This window comes from Saimiri boliviensis, chromosome 2 (genome assembly GCF_048565385.1).
Source record: "Saimiri boliviensis isolate mSaiBol1 chromosome 2, mSaiBol1.pri, whole genome shotgun sequence".
NCBI lineage: Eukaryota > Metazoa > Chordata > Mammalia > Primates > Cebidae > Saimiri > Saimiri boliviensis.
This window is the reverse complement of record NC_133450.1, coordinates 77002406-77028554: the sequence shown is the minus strand read 5'-3', so window position 1 is coordinate 77028554 and position 26149 is coordinate 77002406. Positions and strand designations below refer to the sequence as shown.

The window sequence follows — 26149 nt, the reverse complement described above, 5'->3', positions numbered from 1 at the left end:
TTCTTTTTGTGGCTATTGTGAATGGTATTGTGTTATTGATTTGGCTCTTAGCTTGGACATTACTGGTGTATAGAAATCCTTCTGATTTTGGTACATGTATAGAATTGCTACTGATTTTTGTACATGGATTTTGTATTCTGAAACTTTACTGAAGTTATTTGTCAGTTCCATGAGTCTTTGGGCAGAAACTATGGGGTTTTCTAGGTATAGTATCATACTTTCAGTGTAGAGAGATAGTTTGACTTCCTCTTTTCCTATTTGGATGCCTTTTATTTATTTCTCTTGCCTGATTGCTGTGGCTAGGACCTCCAATACTATGTTAAATAGGCGAGAATGGGCATCCTTGTTTTGTTCTGACCCTCAGGATAATGCCTGTAGCTTTTGCCTGTTCAGTATGATGTTGACTGTGGGTTTGTTATAGATGGCTCTTATTATTTTGAGGTATGTTCCTTTGATGCCCAGTTTGTTAATAATTTTTAACATGAGTTGTTGAATTTTATTGAAAGCCTTTTTATGCCTATTGAGGTGATCATATGGTTTTTGTTTTTACTTCTGTTTATGTGTGAATTACACTTACTGATTTGCCTTTGTTGAACTAACCTTGAATCCAAGGAATGAAGGCTACTTGATTGTGGTGGTTTAGCTTCTTGATGTGCTGCTGGATTCAGTTTGCTAGTTTTTTTTGAATAGCTTTGCATCTCTGCTCATCAGGGCTATTGCCCTGAGATTTTCTTTTTTTTGTTGTGTTTTTGGCAGGTTTTGGTATCAGAATGTGCAGGCCTCATAGAATGAGTTAGACAGGTATCTCTCCTCTTCAATTTTTTGGAATAATTTCAGTAGGATAGCTAACAGGTCTTCTATTGGTAGAATCTGGCTGTGAATCTATCTGGTCCAGGGCTTTTGTGGTTGGTAGAGTTTTTATTACTGATTCAATTTTAGAATTTTTTGGTCTATTTAGGGATTCCATTTCTTCCTGGTTCACTCTTGGGAGGTTTTATGATTCCAGGAGTTTATCCATTTCTTCTAGGTTTTCTAGTTTGAGTGCACAGAGGTGTCTGCAATAGTGTCTGAGGGTATTTTGTATTTCTCTGAGGTCAGTGGTAGTATCACCTTTGTAATTTCTGATTATATTTATTTATGTCTACTTCTCTCTTTTTTCTTTATTAATCTAGGTAACAGTCTGTCAATCTTATTTATTCATTCAAGGAACTGGTTTTGGTTTCATTGATCTTTTGTATGGATTTTTATGCCTTACTTTTATTTGGTTCAGCTCTGATTTTGGTTATTTCCTTTCTTCTGCTAACTTTGTTGGTTTGCTGTTGTTTTCCTAGTTTCTTTAGGTGCAATGTTTGGTTATTAATTTGAGATCTTTCTAATGTCTTGAGGAAGGTGTTTAGTACTATAAACTTTCCTCTTAATGCTATTTATCTGCATCTTAGAAATTCTGATATATTTTTGTTTACATTAGTTTTACAGAATTAATTTCACTGCTTTAATATCTTTCTTTACCTACAAGTCATTCAGGAGCAAGTTGTTTAGTTTTCACGGAATTGTATGGTTTTGAGAGATCTTCTTGGTTTTACTTTTTTTTTTTCTTCTTCTTTTTTTCTGCTGTGGTCTGAGATCACAGTTGCCCAGCAACTCTGAACGAACAATGGAGCTCACAGCTCAGCACTTGAGCTCCAATAAAGGACAGACTGTCTCCTTAAGCAGCTCCCTGACCCCCATATATCCAAAGAGTCACCTCGTAAAGGGGAGAACAGACTGACATTTGGCGGGTATCCTTCTGGGACAAAGATCGCAGCAGAAGAAACTGGTAGCAACCCTTACTGTTCCGCAGCTGGTGCAGGTGATCCCCAGGCAAGCAGGGCCTAGAGTGGACCTCAGCAGTCCTACAGCAGCGGGGCCAGACTGTTAGAAGGAAAACTAAGAAACAGAAATAACTTCATCATCCACAAACCAGAAGTTCACTCAGAGACCCAATCTGAAAGTCAGCAACTACAAAGACGGCAGGTGGATAAATCCACAAAGATGGGAAGAAACCAGTGCAAAAAGGATGAAAACACCCAAAACCAGAAAACCTCTCCTCCTATAAGGGATCACAGCTCCTCAGCAGCAAGGGAACAAGGGTAGATGGAGAAGGAGTGTGATGAAATGACAGAATCAGACTTCAGAAGGTAGGTAATAAGAAACTTCTGTGAGCTAAAAGAACATGTTCTAACCCAATGCAAAGAAACTAAGAACCGTGAAAAAAGATTTGATGAAATGCTAACGAGAATGGACAACATAGAGAGAAATATAAGTGATTTGATGGAGCTGAAAAATACAACACGAGAATTTCACGAAGCATGCACAAGTTTCAAGAGCTGAATTGACCAAGCAGAAGAAAGGATATCAGAGGCCAAAGAGCAATTCAATGAAATAAAACGAGAAGGCAAGAGTAGAGAAAAAAGGGTAAAAAGAAATGAACAAAGACTCCAAGAAATGTGGGACTATGTGAAAAGACCTAATCTACGTTTGATAGGTGTACCTGAATGTGATGAAGAGAATGAATCCAAGCTGAAAAATACTCTACAGGATATTATCCAAAAACTTCCCTAGCCTAGCAAGGCAGGCCAATATTCAAGTCCAGGAAATACAGAGAACCCCACAAAGATATTCCTCAAGAAGAGAAACCCCAAGGCATATAATCATCAGATTCACCAGGGTTGAAATGAAGGAGAAAATGCTAAGAGCCACCAGAGAGAAAGGTCGGGTTACCTACAAAGGGAAGCCCATCAGACTCACAGCAGATCTCTCAGCAGAAACCCTACAAGCCAGAAGAGAGTGGAGGCCAATATTCAACATCCTTAAAGAAAGGAATTTTCAATCCAGAATCTCATACCCAGCCAAACTAAGCTTCATAAGTGAAGGAAAAATAAAATCCTTTGTGAACAAAAAAGTACTGAGAGATTTCATCACCACCAGGCCTGCTTTACAAGAGCTCCTGAAAGAGGCTCTACACATAGAAAGGAACAATCAGTACCAGCCACTCCAAAAACACACCAAATGGTAAAGAACATTGACACAATCAAGAATCTGCATCAACTAACAGGCAAAAAGGCCAGCTAGCATCAAAATGGCAGTAGTAAATTCACACATAACAATATTAACCCTAAATGTAAATGGACTAAATGCCCCAATCAAAAGACACAGACTGGCAAATTGGATAAAAAGCCAAAACCCATCAGTGTGCTGTATCCAGGAAACCTATCTCACATGCAAGGATGCACAAAGGCTCAAAATAAAGGGATGGAGGAAGATTTACCTAGCAAATGGAGAGCAAAAAAAGGCAGGAGTTGCAATTCTCATCTCTGATAAAATAGAATTTAAAGCAACAAAGATCAAAAGAGACAAAGAAGGATATTACATAATGGTCAAAGGATCAATGCAACAAGAAGAGCTAACGATCCTAAATATATACACAACCAATACAGGAGCACCCAGATACATAAGGCAAGTTCTTAATGACTTACAAAGAGACTTAGACTCCCACACAATAATAGTGGGAGACTTTAACACCCCATTGTCAATATTAGATCAACGAGACAGAAACTAACAAGGATAGCCAGGACTTGAACTCAGACCTGGAACAAGCAAACCTAATAGACATTTACAGAACTCTCCACCCCAAATCCACAGAATATACATTCTTCTCAGCACCACATCACACCTACTCTAAAATTGGCCACATAATTGGAAGGAAATCACTCCTCAGCAAATGCAAAGTAATGGAAATCATAATAAACAGTCTCTCAGACCACAGTGCAATCGAGTTAGAACTCAGAATGCAGAAACTAACTCAAAACTTCACAGCTTCATGGAAACTGAACAACTGGCTCTTGAATGTTGACTGGATAAACAATGAAATGAAGGCAGAAATAAAGATGTTCTTCGAAACCAACGAAAACGAAGACACAGCATACCAGAATCTTTGAGACACATTTAAAGCAGTTTCTAGAAGAAAATATATAGCAATAAGTGCCCACATGAGAAGAAAGGAGAGATCTAAAATTGACACCCTAACATCAAAATTAAAAGAGCTAGAGGAGCAAGATCATAAAAACTCAAAATCTAGCAGAAGACAAGAAATAACTAAGATCAGAGCAGAACTGAAGGAGACAGAGACACAAAAAACCCTTCAAAAATTCGATAAATCCAGGAGCTGGTTTTTTGAAAAGATCAACAAAATAGACAGACCACTAGCCAGATTAATAAAAAAGAAAAGAGAGAAAAACCAAATTGATGCAATAAAAACGATAAAGGGGATATCACCACAGATTCCACAGAAATTCAAACCATCATCAGGGATTATTACAAACAACTCTATGCACATAAACTAGTAAACCTGGAAGAAATGGATAAATTCCTGGACACTTGCCTCCTCCCAAGCCTAAACCAGGAAGAAGTTGAAACCCTGAATAGACCAATAACAAGGTCTGAAGTCGAGGCAGCAATTAAGAGCCTACCACCCAAAAAAAGCCCAGGTCCAGATGGGTTCACAGCCGAATTCTACCAGACATACAAAGAGGAGCTGGTACCATTCCTTCTGAAACTATTCCAAATAATACAAAAAGAGGGAATCCTTCCCAAATCATTTTATGAGACCAACATCATCCTGACACCAAAACCCGCAGAGACTCAACAGGAAAAGAAAACTTTAGGCCAATATCCATGATGAACATAGATGCAAGAATCTTCAGTAAAATACTGGCAAGCCGATTGCAACAGCACATCAAAAAGCTTATCCACCATGATCAAGTAGGCTTCATCCTGGGGATGGAAGGCTGGTTCAACATATGCAAGTCTACAAACATAATTCACCACATAAACAGAACCAAAGACAAAAACCACATGATTATTTCAATTGATGCAGAGAAGGCCTTCAACAAAATTCAACAGCCCTTTATGCTAAAAACCCTCAATAAACTAGGTACTGACGGAACGTATCTCAAAATAATAAAAGCTATTTATGACAAACCAACAGCCAATATCATACTGAATGGGCAAAAACTGGAAGCATTCCCTTTGAAATGTGGCACTAGACAGGGATGCTGTCTCTCACCACTCCTATTCAATATAGTACTGGCAGTTGTAGCCAAGCAATCAGGCAAGAAAAAGAAATAAAGGGTATTCAAATAGGAAAGGAGGAAGTCAAATTGTCTCTATTTGCAGATGACATGATTGTATATCTGGAAGATCCCGTTGTCTCAGCCCAAAATCTCCTTAAGCTGATAAGCAACTTCAGCAAAGTCTCAGGATACAAAATCAGTGTGCAAAAATCACAAGCATTCCTATACACCAATAACAGACTTAAAGAGAGCCAAATTAAGAAGAAACTGCCATTCACAACTGATACAAAGAGAGTAAAATACCTAGGAATACAACTAACAAGGAAAGTAAAGGACCTATTCAAAGAGAACTACAAGCCACTGCTCAATGAAATAAGAGAGGACACAAACAGACGGAGAAACATTTTATGTTCATGGTTAGGAAGAATCAATATCGTGAAAATGGCCATACTGCCCAAAATAATTTACAGATTCAACGCTATTCCCATTAAGCTACCAACGACCTTCTTCACAGAGCTGGAAAAAAACACCTTAAACTTCATATGGAACCAAAAGAAAGCCTGCATAGCCAAGTCAATTCTAAGTAAAAAGAACAAAGCAGGAGGCATCACACTACCAGACTTCAAACTATACTGCAAGGCTACAGTAATCATAACAGCATGGTACTGATACCAAAACAGAGATATAGACCAATGGAACAGAACAGAGGTCTTGGAGGCAATACTACATATCTACAACCCTCTGATCTTTGACAAACCTGACAAAGAAAAGCAACGGGAAAAGGATTCCCTGTTTAATAAATGGTGTTGGGAAAACTGGCTAGCCATGTGCAGAAAGCAGAAACTGGACCCCTTCTTGACATCTTACACTAAAATTAACTCCAGATGGATTAAAGACGTAAACATAAGACCTAACACTATAAAAACCCTAGGCGAAAATCTAGGCAAAACCGTTCAGGACATAGGCATATGCAAGGTCTTCATGACCAAAACACCAAAAGCATTGGCAACAAAAGCCAAAATAGACAAATGGGACCTAATCAAACTCCACAGCTTCTGTACGGCAAAAGAAACAGTCATTAGAGTGAATTGGCATCCAACAGAATGGGAAAAAATTTTTTGCAGTCTACACATCTGACAAAGGGCTCATATCCAGAATTTACAAAGAACTAAAACAGATTTACCAGAAAAAAACAAACAAGCCAATTCAAAATGGGCAAAGGATATGAACAGACACTTTACAGAAGAAGACATACATGAGGCCAACAAACATACAAAAAAATGCTCATCATCACTGGTCATTAGAGAAATGCAAATCAAAACTACTTTGAGATACCATCTCACGCCAGTTAGAATGGCGATCATTAAAAAAATCTAGAGACAACAGATGCTGGAGAGGATGTGGAGAAACAGGAACACTTTTACACTGTTGGTGGGAGTGTAAATTGGTTCAACCATTGTGAAAGACAGTGTGGCAATTCCTTAAGGACCTAGAAATAGAAATTCCATTTGACCCAGCAATCCCATTGCTGGGTATATATCCAAAGGATTATAAATCGTTCTACTATAAGGACACATGTACATGAATGTTCATTGCAGCATTGTTTACAAGAGCAAAGACCTGGAACCAACCCAAATGCCCATCGATGATAGACTGGATAGGGAAAATGTGGCACATATTCAACATGGAATATTATGCAGCCATCAAAAACAATGAGTTCGTGTCCTTTTTAGGGACATGGATGAACCTGGAAACCATCATTCTCAGCAAACTGACACAAGAGCAGAAAATCAAACACCGCATGTTCTCACTCATAGGCGGGTGTTGAACAATGAGAACACATGGACACAGGGTGGGGAGCACTACACACTGGGGTCAGTGTGTTGGGGAGAAATGGGGGGGTAGTCTGGGGTGGGGAGTTGGGGAGAGATAGCATGGGGAGAAATGCCAGATATAGATGAAGGACAGGAAGGCAGCAAATCACACTGCCATATGTGTACCTGTGCAACAGTCTTCCATGTTCTTCACATGTACCCCCAAACCTAAAATACAATTTAAAAAAAAGATTTTTAAAAAAAGAATAGCAACCCCTGCTCTTTTTTTGTTTTCTGTTTGCTTGATAGATTTTTCTTCATCTCTTTACCTTGTCACTGTATGTAAGCTGAGTCTCTTGAAGACAGCATGCAGTTGGTTCTTGCTACTTTATCCAAGTAATCGCTCTGTGTCTTTTAAGTGGGGCATTTAGCTTGTTTAAATCCCAAGTTAATATTGATATGTGAGGGTTTGATCTTGTCATCACTTTGTTAGACAGTTGTTTTGTAGAATTTATTATATAACTGCTTTATAGTTGATATGGTTTGGTTGTGTCCCCACCCAAATGTCATCTTGTAGTTCCCATAATCCCCACATGTCACGGGAGAGATCCTGGGAGGTAACTGAATCATGAGGGCAGTTACTCCCATGCTGCTGTTCCCATGATAGTGAGTGAATTCTCATGAGATCTGATGGTTTTACAAACGGCTTTTCCACCCTTCACTTGGCACTTTTCCTTCCTGCCACCATGTGAAGAAGGACATGTTTGCTTCTCATTCCACCAGGATTGTAAATTTCCTGGTTGAAATTTACATGCTGAACTATGTCAATTAAACCTCTTTCTTTTATAAAGTACCCAGTCTCCTTATTAGCAGCATAAGAACAGACTAATACAATAGTGTTGGTTGGCTATGTACTTAGGTGTGTTTTATGGTGGCAGGTACCAGTTTTTGTTTCCATGGTTAACACTTCCTTAAGGGTCCTTTGTAAGGCAGGGCTGATGGTAATAAATGACTTGGCCTTTGCTTGTCTGAAAAGGATTTATGTCTTCTTCACTTATGAAACTTAGCTTGTCTGGATACGAAACTCTTGGTTGGAATTTCTTTCTTTAAGGATTCTGACCTTGAGGTGACAGTGTAGGGAGAGATGTTAAAATCAAGCTGTGGCTTCAAGCTTCTGTTAAACCAGTCAGACTTTCAAAGGCCCATATGCAATTCTGATATTCTGTTTCCAAATTTCTAATAATTAGTTTTAGAAATGCTCAGAGACCATTCAAATTAAACACACACACACAAAGCAAAATCCTTCAATCCTTTAGATGTTCTTTACAATGGCTACACAACAGATGTTGTTTAGGAACTGTCTAGGAATAGTTTCAGGATTATGTGCCAGGCCTTACCCACAGGTAAGGATTGTCTAAGGGTATGGTAGAGTGATCTGGAGTCTTGGAGCCTCAGGGGCAAGACTTAATTGGGAAGACTGTTTCCCATGGTGTGACTCAAGAAGAAAATGTGAAACTGTGGTCTGAGTGAGGAGAGACAGGCACAGGTATCAAGCATATAACTCAAGAACACACATCAGAGGCTGGGTGCAGTGGCTCACACCTGTAATCCCAGCACTTTGGGAGGCCGAGGAGGGCAGATCATGAGGTCAAGAGATCGAGACCATCCTGACCAACATGGTGAAACCCCGTCTCTACAAAAAAAAAAATACAAAAATTAGCCGGGTGTTGTGGCGTGTGCCGGTAGTCCCAGCTACTTGGGAGGCAGAGGTGGAAGAATCACTTGAACCGGGAGGTGGAGGTTGTAGAGAGAGACTCTGTCTCAAAATAAATAAGTAAGTAAGTAAGTAAATAAATAAATAAATAAAAGAACATACATTACAGGACAGAAGAATCTGTGAGGAAGTAAATGGGCAGTAGAGAGAATGCGTCAGGTAGTTTAGATTCTAACTTAAAAAGGAAGGAATTTGTTGGGGGCATTTCTTTTGGGAGTGTCCAAACTGCTCTGGTTGGGGTGGCCCAGCTGCTTAGCCACACTGTGCTGGGCTAGACCCAAATTTCATTGCTTTAATTACCAGTTTTGCCTGTGACCACATGCTGGTCAGTTCCTGACTCATTAACTCATTTGTTTGCCTTGTGTGATCTCCAGAGTCATGAGTGATAATCATGGCTTTAATAAAGAACAAAGCACTGGCATAGATTGCTCTTTAAAAAGACACCTAGAGTCAATGGTAAAGAAAAAAAGAACAAAACAACTTGTTATACACTTTATGATTTCCACATTACCCTTTACACATACTGTCTAATTTGAATCTCACAACAACCCTGGGGCACAGGGATATCTGCATTTCACAGATGAAGAAACTGAGGTGAGAGAGTTTAGTGATTTTTCAAAACCACACAGGTGGTATGAGCTGGAGCCAGACCCCAAATCCTAGTCTTCTAACTTCATCCAATACTTTTTCTACCATCACTTTTTAAATCTTGGCACACTTATAAGCTGCCCTTAGCAATCCTTCACCAATTACAGGAGATGATATCTAATTCCAACTTTGCTTGGCTCAAATTTTTTCTTGACACTAAGGAGTAGTGATAAAGATAGGTAACTTTATGTCCAAAGAGTTTCCTTTATGGCTATTTCCCACCCTAGTGTTTTGGCCTTGGAAGAGATAAGACCATGTGGCATTTAGAAGCTTGCTTTATTTAAGGAACAACTCAACTGGGCCGTACTATGCCTAAGCTGTTGTGTTCTAGAAGAGCCATGAGATGTGCTATGAAATTTTCACATTTAATAAAAATGCAGTTCTCATAGATTATCTCAGTTAAGTCTAAGAAGAGTAGTTTGTTTTTATCTAATGGAAAAGTATAAAGGTGTTTTACAATGCAAAAGGGCCAGTTGTTTAGTAATTTAAATATCTAGTTAAGGGTTCTCAATTATGAAGGAAGTTGATTTAAATGTAGCTTATAAGATATCAGGTACTAAACTCTGTGATCTCAAGAGATTCTGTTGTTGTTCTTATAAATGTTTTAGAAGAAAAGTTTTCCATAAAAAGTAAGAAGAAACTCCAAAGGAAATTATAGACCCTTCTAGAGTTTACAGATGTTGGTTGAACAGAAATACTTAAAATCTGTGAGATGGACTGCTAATGACAAAGCCAATAAAATGGGTTCTTTGGTTTTGTCTATTGTTTTCATTTTTATGAGATGAAATAATAGACTGTTATGAAACAAAGTATAAAAGAATAAATCAAATAATAATGATTTTTCTTCCACACAAAAGATATTATGCTTTAAGTTGTTTTGGAAGTCCAGTTTGTGGAAAATTTGCTTTAATTAATCTTTTTTTCTTTCCCTCTCTGCCTGGTCTCTTCTTTTTGCCCATCAGCTTTATTGACTTCTCTGCTACTTTCTACCTACTGTGCCATTTGTTTCCATGAGAGTCAGCTGAAGTGAGTAACTATGAATGGATCTAGTGGCTTTTAGCAGGTTATTGCCAAATATCAATAGTAATGACAACAAAAATTATGACCTATGGTTTGTGTATAGACATTAACAATTTAACCATATGAGGTCTCATTTGATCATCATTCATGCTGCAGGTTTCAGATGAAAATATTACATGCCACCACTCTATATTCAGGGTAGAGACATTCCAGTTTTTTAGAAAATGTTTGAGGAAAATGGTTTCTCATTTTGTCTTTAGAAAGGATTAGAATGGGAGAGACCACAAAGATTAATAACACCCTTAGTCCCTTAGTACTTCTCTAATATTGGGAAGCCATTATTCTGTCAAGGGCCACTGATGGAACAGTAAAAAAGACCAGAGACGCCTACATAGGAAAGCAATATAATTTAGTCTTTTAATTAGAAGTTATAAAATGTTCTAAGAAGCAGCAATATGAAAGTCTACTTAATTAACACAGGAAATACTAAGATATATGGTTCATTTCTCTTTTAGCCTAATACGGGAAAGGGGACAGAGAGGATGAAGATAATGAGGGAAAGGGTCATATGAAAAGAAAATGGGAAAAAGAATCTGATAAAGCGGGGAAGGTTGCTTATGGAAAAGCACATAAACACAAATGCGGAGAAACCACAAACACAGACCTGTTTGCATTCACTTCCCAACTGGCTCCTGGAGAGCTACATAAGCATGTTCGTAATCATGAAGTGCTGTGAAATAGCAGCGTCTTGATTATTCTTTCAAGGTATTGCCGGTTATAGTGTAAACACCTTGGGAATAGGGACATATCTAGGTGGTTTCTGAATGGTTTTCCTCATCCACCTCTGTATTGCTGTTCTTGGAAACCAACTGGTTTAGTCTAGTGGAGTTGTGATTTGTTAGAGAAATTGACCAGTAATGTGTAGTTATATGATTGTGCACAGGCAGCTACAGCCACAACTACTTTTAGCCCCTACCCAAACAGTGGGAAAATATTCTGGGGTATGAAAGTCTCAGAAAGATTAATTATACACTTACATAATAAAATTTCCAATTCTCTCAGACCAGCATATTTATTCACTATGATTAATTATCCTGAGATAGTCTTCATTCAAGGTAATAAAATATTCTAAAATACTTATCACTTTTTAGCCTGTTAGCTGAAAACCAATGCTCTGCATTCTTCTGTAATTATAAACCTTTATGCAATTTGGTGATATGAGGCTATATGGAGAAACTTGCTGCATAAAGAATGAGGGAGATGATGCTCCCTTGCAGTCATCAGACTGACATCCAGAACTGCATTCAGACCTGGGAACCACCTTTCAAGAAGGGCATGCACAGATTAACGTGTATTTGGAAGAATAAACAAGTGAAGGAGACTGGAAATTTGATCATGTGTTGGAACTTGGAAGGTTGCTCTGGAGAGAAGACTCAAATAGTAGCAGTATTTCACTGCTGCAGGGGGCAGGTGGCAGACTACAAAATCACCAGTGACAACAACCAAAATAGATAAATAGGACTACATGAAACTAAAAAGGTTCTGCACAGCAAAGGAAACCTATCAACAGAGTGAAGAGAGAACCTCCAGAATGGGAGAGAATACCTGCAAACTACTCATCTAATAAGGAACTAATAGCCAGAATATATAAAGAACTCAACTCAACAACAAAAAAGAATCCAATCAAAAAATGGACAAAGGGTCTGAATAGCAATTTCTCAAAAGAAGACATGTAAATGGCCAATAGGTACGTGAAAATATGCTTAATATCAGTAATTATCAGGGAAATGCAAATCAAAGCCACCATGAGATATCATCTCACCTGTGATAGTAGTAGAATGGCTACTATCAAAAAGACAAAAAATAACAAATGCTGGTGAGGATACAGAGAAAAGGAAACTCTTCTACACTGTTGGTGAGAATATAAATTAGGACAGCCATTATGGAAAACAATATGTGAGGATGGCTTTCTAAAGAGCCAGATTCTGGTCAGCTTGCTCTCTTCAGGCCCATGACCACACTCTGCCTGTTCCCACCTTGGGTCTTTGGCCATTCTCTCTTCACAGCAGGGACACTGTATGGCTCAGCCCCCTCTCTCCTGTGACATCTCCCACTACCGGTCTTCCCCCAGCAAGCCCAGTCTCCTTAGGGCACCTTCAGCATTTTCAGCACTGGGATGTCTGCTGCAATTGCTCACTGTCCAGTGATGTCATAGTTTGTCTTATCTGTGTAACTAAGTTGTAAGTTACTTAAAGCAGAGGTTCTACTTCATGTGGCTTTCCCATCATTTGGAGCATGCTTTTGGGTGCACAGCAGGTGCTTAATAAGAACTATTGGTTAACTGTTGCTAGATGACTATCATACTCAGTGCTTACAGCATCACTCTTAGTGGAGGATGAGGTAATAAGGAAAGGCCACCAGCTCTTGCATGGAGAATTTAAAATTAAATCAGTGAAGCTCTTTCAGATGTGACTCAGTGCTTTTGGCATTGCTCTTAGCAGAAGATGAGGTAATAAAGGAGAGGCCACTAGCTCTTGCATGCAGAGGTTAAATTTAAATCAGTGGGACTCTTCGAGAGATGAGATAGACATGTCCTCTATCTACTGTTGACCTGCTGTCCTCCGAGCTTAAAATGGTGTTCAGTGTGCCTCACCTGTGAAAGGCTTTTTCTCACCCTTTCCCACCAGAAATCCAAGAAAATAACCAATTATGTGTGCCCTGATTTAGATTCCTTGATTAGAGATGGGTTCTGATCATAAATTATGTAACCATCTTTTAAAGGAAAAAGTTAATAGGCAACTCTTTGTTGCAAAGATTGCCTAAAAGAAAAAAAAACCTAATTTGAACTGTTTACTATCTATTTTTGTATTCTTTCTCTTTTATTTGAAACACATTTTGTTTTTGAAATCTCTTTTCTCTCACATCTGTAAAGCAAAATACAATATAAACAATTCTCAGTAATCTGTGATAATGAGTATTAGGGTATACTTTGGGCACTGAAGTTTACTAATTGTTTCCAATTTTATGTTAGAAAACTTTCCTCACTTTTTGGTGAGGATGCTAGTGGGGCTACTGCAGATTAGATTTGAGTCTCTTTGACGCTGTGACATCTAAGTCTTGAATGAAAAGAAGGAACCAGCCACGTGAAGATCATGGGGAAGAGCATTTGAGGCCAACAAAACAGCTACTGCCACGGGCCTATGGCAGGAGCCACATGGTGTGTTGGAAGCATAGCTAGGGGGCTAGTCAGAAAGGTTTAGAGCTAGCCAATAGAATTTATTATACAAGTCAAAGTTATTAGCAACAATATGAAATACTTATTTTGCAGTTTAAGTGTATATGACCATGAACATTTAGATTTCAGAATCTGTGCCATGATTTCATGATTAAATTAAGTAATTATGTAAGATTCACACTGGAGAAAATCAGTGTTCTGAAGACTATGCCGTATATCCCGCTTTGAAGTCTTGGATTTCTTATGAATAGGATAGGCCATTAATAATATTAGAGTAAAATATCATCTAGTGTTATATTCTTAAATTAAATTTGCCTTGGAAGTAATCATGCATGCAATGAACATAGTAAGAAACAGCTTCCTTCATCCTTTAATGTAATAATTGCTCTCAAGGATTACAAGAGCTTATAGACAGCTGGAACATCCGGCTATAATGTTAGCTGGACAGGGAAGAAAGCTGTTATGGATAAAGCTTCAGATTTTCTTGGATTTTTTGGGTATCTGTATAACAGAAACCTGATGAGTTGCCAGGACATAACAAGCCAGAACCCTGGATCCAGAGAGCATTTGTGACATTCAGCCAACACAGAACTGCTTTCCCACCCAAAGGGTGGTCTCCAAATCTGTTGTGGCTTTTGGCAGATTTTTATATCACAATTGAAAACAGATGGCCTTTCTGCCCTTTCCCTTGTCTGAGTTACTACCGTTCAGGAGATTGCAAGTCATGGCAATCTCTCATGAACCTTCAGAATGCCCAGCAAGAGTCCCGTCAGACATTCCTATTCAGAAGTCTTGCTGTGAAACACTTCCTCTGCAAGAAGAGAACAGATGCAGGAAGGTGCCAGGATTGTGAGGTTCTGGTAGTCTTCTGGGTGTATTGTGAATGTTTTTTTGTCAAAATCAAAGCACCAGTCCTGGGTTTAATAGAATGTATCTCTTTGGATAGTTTCTATTTTAAAATATTTAATCCTAAAAGAAAATATTTCATACTAAAGAAACATGTAATCCTAAAGGAAAACCAAAGTGTACTCTCCCTAATGGACTATATTGAGTTTTATTATAGGGTATGGCCCTAAGATGTGCTTGGATAGGATACTGAAAATACAGAGTATCAAAAATCACTAAACCACTAAATTCTTGATTGATTAAAAGAGACTTACTAGACATAACAACTGAATCTAATGTGTGAAATCTGTTTGGATCTTGGTGTAAACCAATTGCAATTTAAACTGGTGGACAATTGGGAAAATTTAAACATGGACTAAATATGAGGCAGTATTAAGGAACCACTGGTAATTTTGTTAGGTATGATAATGATATAGGGGTTATATAAGAAAATACGAGTTATAAGGACAGTCCTGCAGAGGGGAAAAAATGTAACCTGAAACTTGATTTACTGGCTCATTAGTAGAAATGTAAAAGTGCTTCTGAAAAAGTAATCATAGTTCAGGGGAGAGGAACCTGGAGGCAGACTCAGGAGGAGAGAATCATATAGAAAAGGAGATTTTGAAGGATGTTCAGTGTCCTTCAGTGGAGGGACTGTGCCATCTCTAAATGGCTCTGCAAGAGAGGAGCCGGGGAATAAATCCTCTGACCTCACTCTCTTCCCTCATCTGCTGCTGATCTTTTCCTGTTCTCAAATCTAGATGGCAAGGGACTCCTGGTATAGACTATGCTGATAGGAGGGTGGAAAGGGGCAGAGAGTAGAACTGGGGGTCTTAACAAAAACTACCAGTAACAGTATCTTCTTTACGAGGTAAAACAATATGGGGGGAATGTTGAAGGACAGATGCTCTTGGGAGAAGCCCTTCATAGAATTATAAAATGTTGGGCTGGAAGGATCCTGAGAAGTGATTTTCCACCTCATTTTAGAGGTGAGAATATAAATAGGGCCTTATAAAGGTGGCAATTTGTGTACAAGTAGTTGTCACAGAGCTGTTAAGAAATTAGACTTTTTGATTTTTAGCCCTGTCTCTATTCCCTAAGGCCTGGGAATTTTCATAAAATTTCCAAAATTTTCCCAGACCCACCATACCAGCTCAGCCACTGTTCAGCATGGGTGAAAATGGTAAGAAAGTCTCAGTTGTTATTCACAGGAATGTGTAAATATTATAGACATAGCCATTGCAATAAGCCACGTTTCTGTAGCTGAAATTACAGAGTCATTGTGAGTAATCTGGAAAATACAAGTATGTGTCGCCCATAAGGGACCACAAAGATAACACTATTAACATTTTAGTGCTTTCCTATCAGTTTTTAAAATAAAAATGTACATAAATATGTGTATATGTGTATGCAAAATGAGTTATCAATTGTACATATAGTTTTATTTTCATTTAATAATGAATAATTTCCTATGTATCAAATTTCTTAGAATCTGAGTTTTAAAAGCAGTAATATTTCAAAAATTAATTTTTTTTTGAGATGGAGTCTCACTCTGTTGACAGGCTGGAGTGCAGTGGCACAATCTTGGCTCACTGCAACCTCCGCCTCCCAGTTTCAAGTGATCCTCCTGCCTCAGCCTCTGGAGTAACTGGGACTACAGGTGCGCACAACCATGCCCAGCTAATTTTTTGTATTTTTAGCAGAGACAGGGTTTTACCATATTGGCCAGGATAGACTGAATCTCCTGACCTTGTGATCCACCCACCTCAGCCTCCCAAAGTGCTGGGATTACAGGTGTGAGCCACCGCACCTGGCCAGTATAATGAGCCACTGCACCTGGCCAGTATAATTTTTTAAAGTCCTCTGTAATTAGATAGTTGAGTGGTTTCTTATTTTCTTCTATAATAAATAATGCTGCAGTATATGTACAGGTACATATATAAATATTGTATATCCCATATAAATAATTGTGTTTATCTGTTCCTTTAGGATACATTAAAATTTTTTTTTATATTTTAAGTTCTAGGATACATATGCAGAACGTGCAGGTTTGTTACATAGGTATACACATGCCATGGTGGTTTGCTGCACCCATCAACCTGTCATCTACATTAGGTATTTCTCCTAATGCTATCCCTCCTCTAGACCCTAACCTCTGACAGGCCCCGGTATGTAATATTCCCCTCCCTGTGTCCATGTGTTCTCATTGTTCAACTTCCACTTATGAGTGAGAACAAGCAGTTTTTGGTTTTCTGTTCATACGTTAGTTTGCTGAGAATTATGGTTTTTATTAAAAATTGCCACCATAACAATTCTCAGTGGTCCTTTTTGTTGGGGCACAGTGGAAAGAACGTGGCTGTAGGGCCAGGAATCCCTGATCTGTTTGGCTTCCACTACATTCAGGATGTGTGACCTTAAGCATGTCACTTCACTCTACTGAGCCTGCTTCTCTTTTCTGTTAACAGGGATCATACTGCACATCCCTCAGTGCTGTGATAAGAACTACATGAGGTAGTACTTTTTTTTTGAGATGGAGTCTTGCACTATGACCCAGGCTGGAGTGTAATGGTGCGATCTTGGCTCACTGTAACTTCCACCTCCTGGGTTCAAGAAATTCTCCTGTCTCAGCCTCCCAAGTAGCTAGGATTACAGATGCCCACCAGCACACCCAGCTAATTTTTGTATTTTTAATAGAGACAGATTTTCACTATGTTGGTCAGGCTGGTCTCAAACTCCTGACCTCAGGTGATCCACCCACCTCAGCATTCCAAAGTGCTGGAATTACAGGCGTGAGCTACTGTGTCTGGCATGTAGGGTGTGTTCAATACATGTTACATCTCCTTTCTTTTGGGATGGATTAGATTGCACACAAGTGTATGCACATCTGTGCTGAGTGAAGTTAAGGAAATATAGTTAAGAGATTTTATTCAGTATCAAGAAAAAAGTAAAACTGACCTACAAATAGACACATGCAAATAGACACATTTCAGTGGAAAGAACCCTTTCAGTGAGAGACCTATTTAAAGTTTAAGATATTGATAATGAAAACAGAAATGAAAGTCTTCAAAAATATGTTTTTCTTTATACTGGGTTGTCCAGTAACTATTCCTGATCTCTTTCCTCACCCTCTTAGTGCTCATCTTCAAACTCTATCAGCGGGCAAAGCATGTGTACAGCGAGGCTGCACGAGTCCTCCAGTTTAAGAAGATATGTGAAGAAGCACCTGAAAACACGGTCCAGCTGCTAGGAGAGCTGATGAACCAGAGCCACATGAGCTGCCGGGACATGTATGAGTGCAGCTGCCCTGAGCTGGACCAGCTGGTAGACATCTGTCGGTGAGACAGCCTGGGGGGCCAAGAGATACCACCAAGTGATATTGTTTAAATTAATGGAAAAAATATAACATTTCATAATCTATGAGAATGAAGATTGTTCCCCACTTTCTATATGAGGGGGTCTCCCATGATATAGAGCTAAACTTGTTCCCTGCTAAATATCTGTAGGATGAAAGATTTGAGACCTGTCCCCATGATTTTATGAGGCTCTGGGTTTGGAGTCAGTTTGAAGTCAGCTCTTCACATCATGAGAAAGACCTTTCCATCTTTGGATGATTAAGCCTTTCAAGATGGTAGCTTTGCTCAGAGCTGGGCCCTGTTAACTTTCTAATGCTTTATTTTATTATACTGCTGCTTTGCCAGAAACTCCTGTCAACTGTCCTAATTAAGCTTAGTAGTTCTACTTAGAAGGGAGAAAACTGACAGAGGATCTCAAGCTTGATTCCCATCAAGTGTGGGGACAGAAGTGCATAAGGCAGGCGTCCCCAAACTATGGCCCTCAGGCCGCATGCGGCCCCCTGAGGCCATTTATCCAGCCCCCTGCCGCACTTCAGGAAGGGGCACCTCTTTCATTGGTGGTCAGTGAGAGGAGCACAGTATGTGGCGGCCCTCCAACGGTCTGAGGGACAGTGAACTGGCCCCCTGTGTAAAAAGTTTGGGGACGCCTGGCTTAAGGAATCACCTAGAAAGCCAGCATTTCCTGCCTTCCAGATTTAGTTTAGGCAATTTGAGGAAATAAGGGCTGAAGAAAGCCCAGGTGATAAATGCTTAATTGAGGCAGAACTGTAAAGAGGAAAATTCTTTCACAAAGCCTAAAAACAAATTTCTTAAAATTGTGAAGGAATGGAGATAATAGTTAGTCCTCTTATGCAGGAAGGAGCTCAGTGATCTTGGGAGAACTGAAAGGAAACTGGAGAGCTCTCAAATGTTAGATGTTATTTCACTGTGAGAACACAATACTACACTGTAATTAGTAATGGAAATGTAATTAACCACTTGGCACCTGTGGCTTCCTCACTCATTGCCACACTCCCAGCCTGAAAAATTTAAACCACGTAACTCCAGTGATCATAAATGGCCTGTGTAACCCAGTTTGTCAAGAGACTTGACCACAGCATTGAGGAAGATCTGCTGACATGTTTGCTCACTAATTTTCAAAAGCCTTTCCCAGCTTATTTCACTTAAGTACTCTTTTCGGAAAATATCAAGGACCTAGTATATGGAAGGGACAAATATTATTTGGTTCTGGAAATAAGAGGAAGTGGAATTATTTTTGCAGAGATCAGGAAGAAATGTCTTTGCCTGGAAGGAAGTAGGATGGTTTGAATCTCACTTGAAAAGCAGTGGAAGGGTGTTTGCTAGCTTCCTGAAACTCTCAAGTGAACTTTCTCTTCCTAGAGTGGTCAACCTGTACTTGTTCTCGTGAAGCTTACATTCTCGTGGGGAAAGAGAGAAATGACAATTAAAAATAATTTGAATGTAGTGGTGAGTGCTATGGAAAAAATTGGAAGGAATACAGACTACAGGGTTGGGTGGGTACTCTTTGTATGGAGCGGGTGAAGAAGGCCACTTTGTGGAAGAGATACTTGAGCAGAGACCTGAAGGAGGGGAATAAATGAGAACAGCAAGGGCGCAGGCCCTGAGGTGGATACTTGGCTGTCATGTGTGAGGCTCAGCAAGATCAGCGTGGCAGAGGGCCAGGAAGGAAGAAGAGGCAGCAGGTGAAGTAAGGGAGGAAGTGGGGAGCCATACCATATAGGCTGTGTAGGCCATTGGAAGACTTCTGGCTTTGAGAAGAGAAAGGGGAAATGGAAATGCTAGGCAATTCTATGCCAAAAATGCCTGGAAGGAAGACTTAGATCATTGCTGTGTGGTTGAAAGAGGGAAATCAAGACAACTCCTGGCTTTTCGATCTGAGAAACTTTCCTTGTTCCTCTAAAAGCCGTATTTTTGAAAAGCACACTTTACCATTGTGGGTGGGTATGAGTTATCTTAGAGTACCATAAAATATTAGATCAGGAAGGAACCTTAGAGATCCAAGAGGGCACTAAGAGAGTAAATGATTTGAGTAATGTCACATAATGAGTTCATTGGAAAGCCTGGCTCTCAATCCAATGATTTTGCCAAACCTGCCTCTCCCTTTGGGTTATACTGAGATGTGATTACACTCAAATGTAGGTCATATATATGTGTGTGTACATGTGTGTTTGTATGTAACCTATTTTCATCTCCTAGCTTAGAAGCTTTATGATGGAGGCCTTTGTTGTCAAAGTTTCCAGCATTTGAACATTAAGCAAAGTCATGTTGAGCAGGGACATAATGTGTAGAGTGGGATGAAAAGTGGGCTGAAAGAAAGTTTGCATTCTGGCTCTGTTTTCATTCTGAGCTCTGTGAGTTTGAACTATTGCCTCACTTTATGATCTCTATTTCCTTTTTCTGTTCTAGAAGTCTATAGATCTACACATTTTAAAAATAAGTTTTAGTGAAAAAGTTTATGGCTATGTCAGTTTATGGCTATGTCTTAAATGGGTTTGGAAGAGTACCTTTTATTTATCTTTTCATTTTATTTGTTTTTGGAAAATCCTTTCTTAATGGTAGCTAAAGTGTTTCTGACTGGACCATTTTCATCTACTGTATTCATTTTCTGAGAAAAATTCAGTTCTGTGAAAATTCAGGAGCTCCATCACTTTTTCATGATTGTTTTGTTTGGAAAGTCAATTGCTAAGTATCGGAGTTATTTTCTACTTATTCCATAATCATATAGGGTTCAAGTTTTCCATATTGAAAGATTATCTTCTGGCTTGTTGAAAATATTGGCCAGAATAGTTGCCTGGTCCTTAAAGCTTCCTATTAATTTTTTCTTGGCTGTCACTGTGACCAGCAGATAATATTCTTCAAATGTTTCAGTTGGTTGCAAGTTACTGGAAAGTCCTAAGTGGCAGAGCAACCTCAGAGGAGGATAGCCTCAGAGGAATTAAGTTGATGCAGGCATTTTCCCTCCTTCAGTCAGTACATATTTTCACATGGATATCTGTATACCACATGAAAATGCAGTCTACTCTCCACTTTTCAAAAGCTGTGACCTTCTCTTAAGATATCTGAAAAGTAATGAGGGAAGGAGGAAGGGTTCAGAAGAATACAGAAATTAGTGGGAATAAGATAAAGGATGGTTAAAAAGGATGGGGAAGACAGATGGTGGAAGAGTAGCAGGTAGTAACATGGGAAAAGGTTCAAATAAATGAACAGTGGAGCTACTTGTAAGCCCTAGTTCCTCCTGAAGCCTTGTCAGTGTCTTACCGGGTCAGGCAGAGAAGGTGTTGGTCTTACTGGAAGGGGTCCTGGCAATGCCTGGTATGAGCCACTGATGCCACAGACTCAACCTCTGGCAAAGTATTTCTTTGTTTAAAAACAACCGCCACCTCCACAATTCCCTGCCACCTTTAAAAGTGTTAACATCAGTAGGGAAGGTGTGACTAAGACTGGGCAGCCCGAGCAGGTTGCTTGACTTCCCCAGAAGAGGAGGGAAGGTGAAATGGGTTCAAGGAGGAGCATTGCCAAAAATAATCTTTACATCACCCTCCCTGGTGCACTTACAGCACTTCCAAATTCCTTTAGTGTTTTCGAAGGCCTTTTTGGAAACTATTTGTATAAAAAGACAACTAACTGAATGAGTAAATGAAGGACTTGAATACCTAGAATACCTAAGGTGCTATACACAAGCAGAAAATCTTAGAGTGATCTGAGCTAGACTGAATTAAAAAGGCATCTCTAAGTAGTTAGCACATAGGACAATGTATAGAATAACTTTGTGATGTGGAGAGAAGGGTTACTGGGAAAGAGTAGAGATCACCATTGCTAGCTCTCTTTTTCAGTTGAGACTTTTCCTGCTCTTCAAGGGAAAAATCAGCTTAGAATCTAAAGAAAGAAGCAGGGAAGAGGAAGAAAACTATCCTTACAGAGTGAGGCTTTTTAAAAAAATTAAAACTTAAATTATTATTAAATTATTAAAAACTTAAGTTAGAACTTATATGAAACCAAGAATAATGAAGAAAAAAGGTAATTTTTGCTGAATTATAAAATATCTCTTGTAACTGAACAAAATATAAACAGAAAGAAATGACAAAATTTTAAGTAGGGTTACTGGAGAACACAAAATGTGAGACAGCTCATTCAGTATTGGTTCCCTGGGTTCACTTAAGACAAAATGATTAATGCCTTTTATTTCCTTTTGGCACTTGTTGAAATTAGAGATTAATTGCTGCATTATTGCCCAAGTAATTAATGAAGATGAATGACAAATTTTAATGGATCAACTATGATTACAAAACTTAATTTGCTTTGTCTTCCTCAGAAATCTTTCTGCAATGTGTTCCATGGTGAGGCTGCTCAGCCCTCTCGCACCCATTCTTTTGACAAGGTCATAATGGGGAAGAATGAAGTGCAAAGCCATAGTTCCGTGCTCTTTTCCTATGACCTTAAGTGCTAATCTGCATACCTGATCAAAAAAACAAAACAAAACAAAAAAATCAAACAAACAAGGGAATGAGCCATTTCAGCTACTCTTAGGGGTTCACTTCTCTTTGAGCCTCTTTTACTTATGAATATACATGCCATTTGCAGGACCCGAACCCCTGCTCTTCAGTGGCCTTTAAGTGGCTTACCTTTCTAAAGTAGACTTGTAGGCATATTTTCTTATCCTTTCTCATTTGAACAGTATTTAAAGCTGTGGTTTCTTGACTCTAAAGCAATTTGAAGGTATGGTTTCTAACCTGGCTGTAAAAGTCACAGAAACTGTGCTAGATGGTCTCTTACCTGTGATTCTTGCCATTTCCTAGAGGCAGAAGGTAGAAGTCTTCCCAAGTAAAGAACACACTGCTGACCGCTTATATTACATATAATTAAAAAAATATTTTAAAACAACTATTTTAGTCTAGCAGCCATTTAGTAGAACCTATTAAATGCCTAGAATTGTGCTGGGCTAGGGTCAGAGAGATGGATGTGACCTATTCCTAAATTCAAGATGTCCTGAAATAATTTATTTCATATCCATTTGTATAATATATATTCACTTATTTTGAAAGGAATGAAACAGAATTGAAATACAAAGCCTAACTTACATTCCCTGTTTCTCAAGTGTGTAATGCAGTTGGGTCTCTCTGGATCTCCTCCCCACCCTCTCTATTGCTCTGTATCTTGCAACTTAGTAAGGCGCTTTATGGTCAAATTAGTTCACTTAAAAGTAGGATATTTGACTTTGGCTATATTGGGTGCCTGGACAGTTAATTCTGTGAGTATACTTTTCAGCAATAAAAGGATCAAAGAGAACATTCCTCCATTCTTCATCTACCCTAGCCTTTGTCAATCATGCTTTATAAAGCAGAGGCTGCCTTTTTTGCTTTGACAAACCTTTCCACATTATTCCCCATCTAGTCAGCACAATCATCAAAGTGGGATCTGAGGGATTTGGTTTTTGTAATTCTTGTATTGCCTCTCTGATGTGCAATAGCTCAGGAGATATATTTTTAATGATTTATCGTTCTTCCAGAAAAAGGTGCAAACATGAAAAGTTCGCTAAACACCCTTGGTTCACTTACTTTTCTTTCTTATTTAAAGTGTATATTGGCTACTAACCTCTGGTCTTCTCAGAATTTCTATGGCGTATGCCAAACAGCCTATTAAGTACCAGCGGGGAACACTGCAGACAGACCTTTTGGCCTTTATAAGTGTATGTAGCTGGGCAGGCTACTGACCAGCTGCTAGGGCAGCCCTGACTTGTGATCAGATGTGTCACTGACTCAGGGGCAGAAGGCTATTTATAATAGCACTTATCATTCTCCATTTGGGAAATTTGAGCCCTGATGACTTCAGACCATGTGATTGATGCAATTCAGTTCATTTTCATCTGTAGCATGCAGAGTGGTGACAGAGCAGCTCTGGAGACTCAGTAGTGAGTATCTTTATATAGAAAGACTTCCAGCTTCTGCTCTCTGGAAACTAATAGAAGTCTCAGGAAACAGACCCTCTGGCTCAATTCCTATATATTTTATAGCCAGATTAAAAACAATACTCTCAGTTTGCTTTAGGTTCAATTTTGAAAAATTACAGCTTTAAAAAACTCTTTAAATAAGAAAATATTATAAAATATGCCTTTTAGAAGTTCACTGAAGACCCTTAAAGGCTTGATGACTTGAGTCCAGCAAAATGGCCTATTTTGGATCTTAAGTAAGAAGGCACAGTGTTCTTCACTATACCATGTCATGGCTGGCTTTAATGCCCATATTTTAGGGTCTTCCAGAGACACATCAGTGACCTCAGTTTTTCCCAGCATCTTCCACAGTGAGAGTTTGATGCGACTACATATAACAATCATTTGTGAAATCAACAAATTGCAAACAGACCCTTTGCCAACCTAGAAATTTAGAATTCTAGGATCCCAAGGTCAAAGAAATTTTTCAGTTTGGATGATGAGATTTAAGGCTTAGTTCAGCTACTGGGCCATAAGCTGAATGTTTAAGGGATAGGAAGAGATCAGTGATGTTTGTTTGTTTGTAAGCATTTTTTTTTCTTTCCTGAACACCTATTTTCATTTGAAAAGCATATTTTAATATATGTAATAAAGCAGGTGATAAAAAGAAATCAACTGAGAAGAATCATCGAAGAGAAAATCAGTTACTGGCATGCAGTAATTTTGATGTTCTAGAGTAGAGGTAGTATTCTATTGATATGTCCAGAAAATAAAGTATCTCATTTAGATTGAAAAAAAGAGGCAAAATTGTGCCAAATTAATTATATAGCCTTTAATCCACTAATAATTTGGAGGGAATTTTATTAAGAATAATTAATTGTAAGTACATGTTAACTTTCTTGTCAGGATAAATTGCATCTTTTAAAGCTGAGTGATCTGTGTACATTGTGATAGATCCTTTCACTTTGGTTAAAATCTTAGGTTTAAAACTATACCTGGTTTACAGTGACTAAAATTACCTCTTGCTGTGTGGTCCTTTATATAGTTGTTGCCATCCTAATCAGATACATCTCATCTGATGTAAAATTCTGAGTTCAGTAATCAGACCAGCTCCAGGAGGCACAGAGAAGGTGGTATGGACTGCCATCCTCTTTGTGGAAAGATTTGCTTAATTTTCCATTAGAGATTCAACCAACCACCCACTCAACCTGGAGTTTAATAATAAGCTTTTTGTTGCTAAGTTTATTCAGTGAATGAGGCTATCTGTTCTAGGAGACTGATTCTTCTTTGTGAAACAGCCCAGCCTTAAGAATGCAGCTGAAATAGCCCTGGTGAAAACTTGTATAGGACTGTGAACTTTACATTTTGATTTGCCCTCATTTGGAGTGACCTTCTGAGTCAGTTACCTACATTTCTTTTATCATTGCCTGTTTTATTTTAATGGCTCCTTCCTGATATACCTGTAGGCTTGCTATACAACTCTTCAAGTGACTACTTTATGGAATCAGTATTACAGTGGGTTGTTGCCAGTCATGAAATGGGAGGAGTACTGTTGACTTTTACTACTTGGAAAAACCAGGGACCAGATTTAGAGACAATCAAAAAAATTCCAGATCATGCTCTGAAACAGTCTAAATGTCTTAATGTCCTGATATGTTTGATGACACCTAAAAACCTCTCATGTATTTTCTTCATGTAACTTAGGTAGGCTATGTGTTCCACAGACACCAAGCAAATCACCTGTATTTTCATTTATGCGTTCTAATATTTATAGATTCTAATTTTTTTTTCTCATTGCTTTAGGAAGTTTGGGGCTGAAGGGTCACGACTTACTGGAGCAGGATGGGGAGGCTGCACAGTGTCAATAGTAGCTGTGGACAACCTGACCAGCTTCCTAGCAAATGTGCACAAAGCTTATTACCAGAGGATTGACGGAAGCTTAGCACCGGAGAAACACAGTTTATTTGCTACCAAACCTGGAGGCGGGGCTTTGGTTTTCCTTGAGGCCTGAAAAATGTAAAAAATCTCAGAGAAACTATTTAGGGCACTTAAGAATTGGCAGGACTTTCTATGCCACAGTAAATTAATCTTCTTTCTGTTTTCTATTATGATGAATGGTTGCTATTATCAAGATGTATTTCCAAAGAAATGGCTGAAAGCTCTCTATGCTTCATAATGGTTATTTTTCCATCTTAAAATATGGTTTTACTATTAAGAGCCAAGATCATGCTTGGACAGATCTTTTAAGAATATACTGAGATTTACTGATTTGAAGATTTTTAAAGATGAATGGTAAAACACACAATATTGATTTCATGGATTGGACTTGAATTAAATACGTTGCTACAATTAAACTGATACC

The 26149-nt window shown here is 38.7% G+C and overlaps 2 protein-coding genes across 8 annotated transcripts in view; one reads left to right on the top strand and one right to left on the bottom strand.

Annotated features, from left to right (window-relative positions):
- The window catches only part of GALK2 (galactokinase 2), a 114857-nt gene extending 88712 nt beyond the window's left edge, over positions 1-26145 (top strand). For 4 of the 5 annotated variants that reach the window (XM_003928873.4, XM_074393629.1, XM_074393626.1 and 1 more), the window contains 2 exons: positions 17621-17822; positions 25591-26145. In XM_003928873.4, coding sequence (XP_003928922.1) covers positions 17621-17822; positions 25591-25798 — 410 coding nt within the window. In that variant the 3' untranslated portion in view covers positions 25799-26145. The remainder of the gene's footprint in view (positions 1-17620; positions 17823-25590) is intronic. The other variant, XM_074393628.1, reaches the window with a different exon arrangement.
- Positions 1-26149, bottom strand: part of FAM227B (family with sequence similarity 227 member B) — a 349113-nt gene that overhangs the window by 83922 nt on the left and 239042 nt on the right. The window lies entirely within an intron of this gene.